The sequence below is a fragment of the Coregonus clupeaformis genome, chromosome 21 (assembly GCF_020615455.1).
Source record: "Coregonus clupeaformis isolate EN_2021a chromosome 21, ASM2061545v1, whole genome shotgun sequence".
In the NCBI taxonomy this organism is placed as follows: domain Eukaryota; kingdom Metazoa; phylum Chordata; class Actinopteri; order Salmoniformes; family Salmonidae; genus Coregonus; species Coregonus clupeaformis.
The window spans coordinates 16146809-16157703 of NC_059212.1; the positions used below are offsets into that span (position 1 = coordinate 16146809).

General features: G+C 43.5%; 1 protein-coding gene across 1 annotated transcript; it reads right to left on the reverse strand.

Annotated features, from left to right (window-relative positions):
• Positions 1 to 3331: 3331 nt before the first annotated feature.
• On the reverse strand, positions 3332 to 10619 carry LOC121535233 (uroporphyrinogen decarboxylase). Its single transcript, XM_041842094.2, has 10 exons — positions 10429 to 10619; positions 9574 to 9686; positions 9334 to 9413; positions 9184 to 9246; positions 8752 to 8949; positions 8366 to 8527; positions 7389 to 7523; positions 6385 to 6485; positions 6057 to 6123; positions 3332 to 3766 (listed from the first exon to the last, which is right to left on the reverse strand). The coding sequence occupies exons 1-10, from the start codon at positions 10449 to 10451 to the stop codon at positions 3605 to 3607; spliced, it is 1104 nt and encodes a 367-aa protein (XP_041698028.1). The 5' UTR covers positions 10452 to 10619; the 3' UTR covers positions 3332 to 3604.
• Between the last annotated feature and the right edge of the window lie 276 nt (positions 10620 to 10895).

The following is a 10895-nucleotide window of genomic DNA, read 5'->3' on the forward strand; positions in this document are numbered from 1 at the left end:
AGTGAATTCTGTGAATCGCTTTTGGGATTCAGTGGTGACCAAAAACCGGTATATACGTAGGTTGATCCAGCTTGATATTGAACGTGCTGCACGTGCATGTTGACTGAAAGGTAGTATAGCTCTAATTTTAACCTGGGGAAAAGGCGGGGGTGTTTTTTTGCTGCTGCTGTAAGAGCCAATCTGTTACAACTGTAAACACCATGAAGACCAAATGTCAGAGTGATTGGTAGCGCTGGGTGGTGATGCCGTCAACAAGCCCAATACTCTTCGGACCTGCTTGTACAAACTACACGGCTTCTCCCCTGCTCTATCCATTGGGGAGTGCTTCACAGATGGGCTCTGTCATTGTGTTTTGGATAGGGAGCACAGACCGTTCGCCTGCTGAAATATGGATGGCGGATGGACCTGGGCCCCCCCTCGGCTCCACTGGGGAGTGTTTGTGCTCCTGTAGAGGGGGGTGATTTAGCTGAAGTGACATATAGGGAAGAAACAGACGATTAATTGGCTCCCCCACCTTGCTGTGTGGTTCCTGTGTTGGCTGCTGAGGCTGTCAGCTGGGGGAGAGAGTGGAGAGAACAGGCATCGAGGTGAGACGAACGCTGGGCTGCACAGACAGAGCACCAGATTGCTTATGTGGCCCTGAAGGCAGGTGCTTCGTTCCAACTCTACGGCTGAGGCTGAGCTCTATGTTCATTAGTAGTCAATTGGTCGGTCGAACCCCAGCAAGGACCAACAGGTGGAGGAAATTCCTCCGGTGGTCAAGTCTACCTCCAAATTGACACAAATCCATGCTCCGATAGCACTCTGACTGTGTCTGTGTACGAACTGCTGGTTGGCAGTTGAGTCTGTTAAAAGGTTATCTCTCTCTCTCTGCACCTTAGATGGTGGGTTGTGCTGTCAGCGTTATCAAACATCTCGTTCTTCGGAGAGCTGATTTGGAGAGCTTTGTCCTGCCGCTCTGACATCCTAGCATCCCTCAGTAATTGGGGTGTGAGGGGCTGGGCAGGGAGGGTGGCATGAAGGAGGGATGAGGGAGGAAAGGAGGAAGGGAGCTTGGGGGAGAGCTAACGAAAAGGGAGTAACTGCAGTGGCCCTATGATTTCATCCATTCCAAATTATTTATTTGGATCGTTTTGGATTGGATTGGATTGAATCCTTTAATGAGAAATGCTAGGGTGTGGGGACTGGGGAGATAAATGACTGGGCTCAGCTGTGGAACAATAGAGATGATGGTGATGGATGAGTCAAGGCTGGACCACAGGGAGTTAAGCTCCCTCTGATAGTATCTGTGTCATCCAGCTCCACTATCATTTCACTCCATGTTAACTAGTGATAAGGTGACTGGAACAAACAGCACATCTACACTCTGACCTGGTTGGGGACTGACAAGCATATTTTTTTCCAACACCCACTTTGTGTAATGGCACAACTCATACAGTGTGAATCTATTACATAGGTTAAGGTTTACAAGGGACAGTGACCTTAACACAATGACCTGTACATGTCAGTGGCTTTTCAAAAGCACAGGTCACAAGATGGAATCCACACAAAGGCAGTTCAGAGACAGTGGCACTATCACATTCTCACAAAATATTGTCTTCACTTTTTCCACAGTGCCTACAGTATGAAACATTGGAGCCAGCCAGCGCCTCTTCACTCTGCAGTCAGCAGTCTGATTTGGGTTTCTCCATTGCCCTATGTTAATATTTCAAATCAATCACAGTCAATGGCAGCCCATACCCGCCCATCTGATAAAGCGCTGATAGTGCCAGTCCCTGACAAATGATGTACAGCCTGCTGTCTCCAGGAGCAGATTGGATTTTCAGGCCTGCTGATTTGCTGAGAGATTGAGCCTGAGACCCCCACAATCCATTCCCCTGGTCCTCTTTGTAAGGAGGCCTTGGGTTTTTTTAAGCACCAGATTCATTGTTGCATTTAAAAATAATGCCTGAAAAGCTCATGATGTAACGCAGTCACGCACACACACGGGGAGAAACAAGAAAACATAGCCTTGCTCTACTTTGTCCTTAAACAGCGAAGTGTAAAATGACAGCATCTTTAGAAACCTAAAGCAAATTCATTGTTTTTTATGTTTAATTTTTCTTTATTTTCACAGCGGCTACAGGCAACAGCACCTCACAACACAGTCAAGGTCGGGCTAATCCTGCATTGTCACAACAATTTGCCGTTTGGGTCCAGATGAAAAGGAGCGCCGTGGCTGCGGCAGCTGCTGCTTGAGTGTCAGACTTCCAGCCAATCAGGAGACTCCTAGGCAGAGCTACTTCCTCCTTCCTCTACCAATGTTTCACACAGCAAATCAAGAAGCATCTGTAAAGGACAACTAATCAAAATGTGATGCATTTTTGTGGAATCCTATTCCCACCATTCCAACAACAAAAACAACTGGATTTGTACCAATCTACTTATCTCTAGTGCTTAGCTTCCTTTCAGAGGAAAACACCCGTTGGGATTAACTGTTTTTATTCCTCGTGTAAATAATTTCCTTTAAAGCAGTAATAAAATTAAGCCTTTTTTTTCCCCCATTTCTAAAATATGTATGTTCAACATGGAAACAAATGAAGTCTGGATAGATTTGTTCTGGTACTTAACTTGTTTGAACAAAAACATGTACAGTATGCCTACCATACCCAACCCCGACTCCCAGTCCTTCACTACATCTCATTTGTAATTTAAGAGTTTCCCCTGATAATCTCAAGCACCAGTGGTATAGTGGTAGATGTGTGGACAGAGGATTGCTAATTCGTCTCAAATTGGGAGCTTCCCTTGGGTGAACTGCAGAGGTCAATATCTATAGAGCACAACAAGCTGAACCAAGTTCTGGATGAAGGCTTTACCAAGGCAAACACAACCAATATAAATCCATGCTAGGGTGTCATTTCAAATACAGGTCCAATTCAAATACAATAATTCTTAAATTTGACTGAATTAAAACAAAGAGTGAAAAATACACTAGTGCTTAGGCTTTAGTACTACATTTGCACACACTGTATATAGATTTTCTATTTTTCTATTGTGTTATTGACTGTACATTTTTGTTTATCCCATATGTAACTCATGTTGTTGTTGTTTTTATCACACTGCTTTGCTTTATCTTGGCCAGGTCGCAGTTGTAAATGAGAACTTGTTCTCAACTGGCTTACCTGGTTAAATAAAAGGTTAAATAAAAAAATACAAATAAAAAATTGTAAATTTGTTACAGTCAAACAACTGTGTTTGCCATGAGACCAATAATCACATTAAACCCTTCATACACTTCATGTTGTTGTAAGATGAACTACCTGATGAAAAACAGATCAGGGGTACACATAAGAAATATTACAGGGTCGTGCACTACTTTAATGTTTTTCTTTTGTCCAAGGATTATCTATAGAATATAACCAAAATATTATTTCCAGAAGAAAAAAATCATATAAGTCTGGATTTGTCCTGGGATAACATACTTGATAAGACCTGTTGGTACATTAGATTTCTGTGAATACATAATACATCGTCTCTATAATCCAATGCAATGTTGCTTGTTTCTTCGGGTGCTGCTCTCTGCTAGTATGATGACTGTGGTCAATGTTGCCAGGTGACGGGGGTGTTACTTGTGGTTGAGGTGGCGAGAGTGAGTGTGGACAGCTTCTACGAAGGCACCCACATTCTCTGGATCCATGTCAGGGTACAGTCCGTGGCCCAGGTTAGCTATGTACCCTCTGGTGCCAAAGCCTTCCAGCATCTTCTTCACTATCTCTGATATACGCTCCTGCACAGGCAGAGACAGAGATAAATGAGTATCACTTTTGAAAGTGTGCCGTATAAGTACGTTTTGGGGTTAGCAAGTGCCTGGCTCAAGAACACAACGGTTGCTGGTTCATGTGCTTGTACTGTACAGTACAGTACCTTTGTACGCAAACATCTCTCTGTGCCATGTGTTTTCTCTTTGTCAATATTATAGATTTATTTTTTTATATAACAAATTGTTCGGGATGGTAAAACGTTTTCAGTGTAAACTTAAACGACTAAAACCAGATATACAGTGGGGAAAAAAAGTATTTAGTCAGCCACCAATTGTGCAAGTTCTCCCACTTAAAAAGATGAGAGAGGCCTGTAATTTTCATCATAGGTACACGTCAACTATGACAGACAAAATGAGAAAAGAAAATCCAGAAAATCACATTGTAGGATTTTTAATGAATTTATTTGCAAATTATGGTGGAAAATAAGTATTTGGCCAATAACAAAAGTCTCTCAATACTTTGTTATATACCCTTTGTTGGCAATGACACAGGTCAAACATTTTCTGTAAGTCGTCACAAGGTTTTCACACACTGTTGCTGGTATTTTGGCCCATTCCTCCATGCAGATCTCCTCTAGAGCAGTAATGTTTTGGGGCTGTCGCTGGGCAACACGGACTTTCAACTCCCTCCAAAGATTTTCTATGGGGTTGAGATCTGGAGACTGGCTAGGCCACTCCAGGACCTTGAAATGCTTCTTACGAAGCCACTCCTTCATTGCCCGGGCGGTGTGTTTGGGATCATTGTCATGCTGAAAGACCCAGCCACGTTTCATCTTCAATGCCCTTGCTGATGGAAGGAGGTTTTCACTCAAAATCTCACGATACATGGCCCCATTCATTCTTTCCTTTACACGGATCAGTCATCCTGGTCCCTTTGCAGAAAAACAGCCCCAAAGCATGATGTTTCCACCCCCATGCTTCACAGTAGGTATGGTGTTCTTTGGATGCAACTCAGCATTCTTTGTCCTCCAAACACAACGAGTTGAGTTTTTACCAAAAAGTTCTATTTTGGTTTCATCTGACCATATTACATTCTCCCAATCCTCTTCTGGATCATCCAAATGCACTCGGGCCTGGACATGTACTGGCTTAAGTAGGGGGACACGTCTGGCACTGCAGGATTTGAGTCCCTGGCGGCGTAGTGTGTTACTGATGGTAGGCTTTGTTACTTTGGTCCCAGCTCTCTGCAGGTCATTCACTAGGTCCCCCCGTGTGGTTCTGGGTTTTCTGCTCACCGTTCTTGTGATCATTTTGACCCCACGGGGTGAGATCTTGCGTGGAGCCCCAGATCGAGGGAGATTATCAGTGGTCTTGTATGTCTTCCATTTCCTAATAATTGCTCCCACAGTTGATTTCTTCAAACCAAGCTGCTTACCTATTGCAGATTCAGTCTTCCCAGCCTGGTGCAGGTCTACAATTTTGTTTCTGGTGTCCTTTGACAGCACTTTGGTCTTGGCCATAGTGGAGTTTGGAGTGTGACTGTTTGAGGTTGTGGACAGGTGTCTTTTATACTGATAACAAGTTCAAACAGGTGCCATTAATACAGGTAACGAGTGGAGGACAGAGGAGCCTCTTAAAGAAGAAGTTACAGATCTGTGAGAGCCAGAAATCTTGCTTGTTTGTAGGTGACCAAATACTTATTTTCCACCATAATTTGCAAATAAATTCATAAAAAATCCTACAATGTGATTTTCTGGAGAAAAAAAATCTCAATTTGTCTGTCATAGTTGACGTGTACCTATGATGAAAATTACAGGCCTCTCTCATCATTTTAAGTGGGAGAACATGCACAATTGGTGGCTGACTAAATACTTTTTCCCCCCACTGTAAAGTATGTAGAAAAGATAATGGAGCTATATATTTTTAAAATAAGATCATATTTGAGAACTAACAATCACCAAAATAAAAAATTAAAACAGTCAGGGAGAATCAAAAATTCAAAAAATTATGCATTCAGGAGTATTTTTGTAATGGCATTGATTTTGTTATAATGTTTGAGTCACTCAAATAGCATAAGAACACAGCATTAGCCAAGGCAAAATGTGTATAATTGCAGGAAATGAGCTTTTAAACTATAAAATGTTCTCTTCGCCCCATGGCAAAATGTGTAAAATTGCAGGGAATTAGCTTTAAAACAGCAAAAAGTTTGTCTCTGCGGCAAAGAGGAGAGCCCTTAAATGTTTGGTTGGTGACCGCACCACTGGCCACGCCCACCACCTAAGCCCTATTTTGAGCCAGAAAAAAACCCAGTGCTTACCTTGGGGGCATAGAGTGCACAGGGGTCCATGTTCCCCTGGAGACTAACCTTTCCTCCCGTCCGCTCCCTGAAATCACAGAGACAACAGGCTCGTTAGGAAGAGTTCATTCACCAGGAGATCAATCAACAGTGGACAGAGCCAGGCATCACCTGTATTTACTGTTGACAGGATGAACTTTTATAAGAGAGTGAATCCAATGAAATGTCAACATATGACACAATACGTCTTTTGCAAACGTTGGCTCAGCCATTGACTGTCTAGGAAGCTGACTCTCTGGGAATTATTCATATTCAATTGATTTCTGTGAAAAGGGTTCATGTCCATTACCGTGCTGAGCATGGATCGATGGTCCAATCCAAACCAACAACCTCATAGTGGGACTGAGAGAGGTCCTCCAGACCATAGTGGCCATCCTTGGCAAACACAATCTGGAACAGAACATACAGGACACAGAGGGAGTTACAGAATGGTCCAGGGAACTTTAAAGACACACTCCAGTGAAAAACGAATTACAAAACAATTGTAAAATATTAAATTATGAGCAGTGATGTAGTGGTAAAAAAAAGACTTCTGGTCACGGTAAAAAAGTAACAGTCTTTCAATGCATTTTTCTGCAAAATGTGGGTAAACTGTTGGGCAAAAAAAAGTTGGGTAAACTGTGTTTACTTGCATTTACCCTCCACTACACTGCTGATTATGAGACCTATGACATGCTATACAATGATTCAAGGCATAAAAAAAAAACTCCTATGTATTTCTGACTATTCAAGATGATGTCTGTAGAGAAAAATATTTGACCTTATAGTGCCATCTACTGGTGAAATACCACATTACACTGGCCAACATCTCACTGCAATTTACATTTACATTTACATTTTAGTCATTTAGCAGACGCTCTTATCCAGAGCGACTTACAGTTAGTGAATACATATTTTTTTTATACTGGCCCCCCGTGGGAATCGAACCCACAACCCTGGCGTTGCAAACGCCATGCTCTATCAACTGAGCTACATCCCTGCCGGCCATTCCCTCCCCTACCCTGGACGACGCTGGGCCAATTGTGCGCCGCCCATGAGTCTCCCGGTCGCGGCCGGCTGCGACAGAGCCTGGATTCGAACCAGGATCTCTAGTGGCACAGTTTGCACTGCGATGCAGTGCCTTAGACCACTGCGCCACTCAGGAGTACACTGCAATAACTACAAGCCTTTTATAACCACATTGTAGGAGATGATAAACAAAAGCTTGTCTTGAAAATCTAGTGACATCAAATCCATAAAGAGGATGTCTGTGTTGTTGTGTGAATGAAGAAGTGACAGTCTGTGTGGCCTCACCATGGGGACATTCTGGCCTGACTCCTTCAGCTGGTCTTTGACCTTACGGGCGATGTCTCGGAGGTAGGGCAGGGAGAACTCCTGGAACTCCACTGGGCCCAGACAGCCAGCATGGGACTCAAACACCTGCAAGGCCTGGGGAAACACAGGGATGGGGGATGTAGCTATACAAGACTACACTGAGTGTACAAGACATGGAACACCTGCTCTTTCCATGACACAGACTGACCAGGTGAATCCAGGTAAAAGCTATGATCCCTTTTTGATGTCACCTGTTAAATCCACTTCAATCAGTGTAGATGAAGGGGAGGAGACAGGTTAAACTGAGACATGGATTGTGTATGTGTGCCATTCAGAGGGTGAATGGGCAAGACAAAATATTTGACTGCCTTTGAACAAGGTATGGTAGTATGTGCCAGGCGCACCGGTTTGAGTGTGTCAAGAACTGCAACGCTGCTGGGTTATTCACGCTCAACAGCTTCCTGTGTGTATCAAGAATGGTCCACCACCCAAAGGACAATCAACAAACTTGACACAACCGTGGGAAGCAAAGGAGTCAACATGGGCAAGCATCCCTGTGGAACGCTTTGGACACCTTGTAGAGTCCATGCCCTGATGAACTGAGGCTGTTCTGAGGGCGGGGGGTTCAACTCAATATTAGGAAGGTCTTCATAATGTTTTGTACACTCAGTGTATGTCTTCTGTATAATGTGCCTATGATAGGGGCCATATATGAGACCTACATGAATAAATCAACATTCTATCAGTTCATAGATATTGTGCTATTAAATAATTAATGGCCGTCTGGCAAGTGTAACATTTTCTCCTTGTCCAATTAAGTGCTGTAAATAAAATGATCTACCCTCTATTCACCTGATAGTTTTCCCATGTGCAAGAACTCTGAGCTAGCAGTGTACCTGAAGGTAAGCTGTAGTAAGATACAGCTGGAACTCAATCTCCTATGATGCCTTGCTTACCTGTGCCCCAGCAGCCACCTGTCCCAGCAGGTACTCTACGATGACATCAGTCAGCATCTTTAGCAGCTTGTGGCTGGCCTCAGGGTGGCGGTACAGCCAGCGCTTAGCCTTGGAGTGGGTTGTTGAGCCTCCCCCCTCAATCATATAGGCCATTAGGGTCCACTACAGGGGAAAACAGATGATGATATGGGTCACTTTACCGAAGCCTCTAGTCTAAGAACACGAAGACACGACACACATTTTTTTCTTCTGACTATTGAAGCAACCAATAGATTCTGTATTGAAAAGTGTTCTCTCTCTGTGTGTGTGTTCTCTGTGTGTGTGTGTCTGTGTTCTCTCTCTCTCTGTATGTGTGTGTATGTGTGCATGCATGCCAGCCATCTCACCGGGGCACCTGTGAAGCCGATCAGAGGGACCTTGCCCTCCAGTTTGTGGCGTGTCAGTGTGATGGCCTTGAAGACGTAGCCCAGCTCCTTGTTGACGTCCACCTTGGGCTGCAGGAGCAGCAGGTCTTCTGGCTCCTTTAGGGGCTCTGGGAACGTAGGACCCTTTCCTGCCACCATCTGGACATCCATACCCATGGCCTGGTAGCAGGAACACACATACACCCAGACATTCATTTGGCAGTTCCATTCCTCATACTGGATCTGAGTTATGTGCTTCCTTCCTGTCCACATACTACACAAAGAGATTACCTTCTTACTGTACCTCAGAAGGTCATCTCTTTGTCTAGTATGTAGAGAGGAGGAAGCACAACACTTGTAATTGAAGTGTGTAAAGTAATGGCAAAAATCTTTGTCAGACAAGGCTACTCTTACCTGTGGGATAACCAGGATGTCTGAGAATATGATGGCAGCATCAAATGGGAAACGTCTCAATGGCTATGAGAAGACAAAAAAAGAGGTGAATGTTATCAATCGAGGCTAAGATGTTTTGTAGATCATTTTATACCTGTACTGCTTAGCTACCTGGAGAGTTAGTTCGCAGCAGGCTGCAGGTGACCGACACGTTTCAAAGAAGTCCTTCCCCGCTCTGAACTCACGGAACTCTACAAACAGACAGGCCACATGTCAATACCAGCAACTCATTAAAAGATGGATGGGTCCATTCAAACAATAACAACCTACTGATAATTGATTTAGACTAGTGCTTGTTAATGTGAGTCTCTTATGTCAGTGAAGTGAATAGGAGGGTGTAGCGAGACCCACCTGGCAGGTAGCGTCCAGCCTGTCTCATACACCACACAGGCACATGAGGGGTCTCCTGGCCTTGGCATGCACGGAGGAATGCATCATTCTTCAACTTAGGGAAGTCTTTGGGGCTAAAAATGAAATATCATGTCAAAGATGGAATGAGACTTAGTCAGAGTAATGTAAACAGAACATTAAGTATTTCCCCTCCCAACCCACCCATTCACTCAAACAGAGTACACCAAGGTAAATAGCTAGGTCCAGACACATTTAGTTAGTAATATTCTTCACCACTTTAACAATGAGTTCATATTCTTATCAGAGGCAAGGCCTACTCCTCCCCTTATCCTAGCTATCGTGTTGGGCACCCACTATAGAGTGCTGTAGGAGCATGTGATCGCAAAAGATAAGTCCCCCCTCTCTGTTATCAGCTGGACACAGTGAAAAAACGGTTGAATGAAATTATGGTGATCTCTTTCTCATGAAACTTCATAGTGACACTGTCACAAATGCTTTATGCACCAAGCCTAAACCCTGACAATACTTCAGTGTGACATGTTGCACGTCTTCATTGTGTTCCTTTAGTGACTGAGGCAAAGTTGTCTGGACCAATTAGCTGTTATGGTGGGTAGCTAACTAGCTTCTTAGCACACAATTCAAAAAAGAACTAGCTCGCTACAATTAAGCATGAGAAGAACACAAACAACACTGCGTGCACCTGAATGTCGTCGTGATAGATAGATAGCTAATGGATCAGTGTATTGTTACGCTACGAATAGAAGGTATATTATTCTATACAAGCTACATGGTAAGCTAGCTAGTCGGCTAACAATTGCTTGCTTTAGAGTAGCCAGGTATACAGAATATACGTACAGTAATAGATCGTCCTTTTCCATTATGGGGTAGATGATACAATGGTTGAATAAGTGTAGAGATGATGTTTACTTGTCCTAGATGTCAGTGGCACAATGCTGCCTGCTTCTTAACTGTCATCCAGAATGTTGTACAACTCAAATTCTGTCACACCCCTCGGCTACAGGGCGCGGCCATCTTTAGAAAGTCACGTGACCACTATACTTTGGTGTTTCAGCTTTTTGCTTCGTGATCCACGAGTCTTTGTATGTTGCGCACTCTTTTTATAACATCCTTTGATTGATATTTTTCATGTTTTGTAAGTCAATTCACTGACTCAAATGATCTGCTTTGGAGAAGTGTATTATTTGAAATGCGCTAGTACCAAAAAGAGGAACTGGAACGCCACTTGTCTTGTCCGAAGATACATACTTTTAAGAAATACTAATTTCTTAAAGTATTTCTGGCATAGATACAGTATATAATGT

Excerpts from the sequence above, each read along its gene's own strand:
- LOC121535233 (XM_041842094.2), bottom strand. The coding sequence starts at position 10,451 with ATGGAAAAGGACGATCTATTACT. Across the intron at positions 8,950-9,183 it reads ACATCCTGGTTATCCCACAG|GCCATGGGTATGGATGTCCA; the intron begins GTAAGAGTAGCC and ends TCCTGCTACCAG. Across the intron at positions 6,486-7,388 it reads CAGGCCAGAATGTCCCCATG|ATTGTGTTTGCCAAGGATGG; the intron begins GTGAGGCCACAC and ends GTTCTGTTCCAG.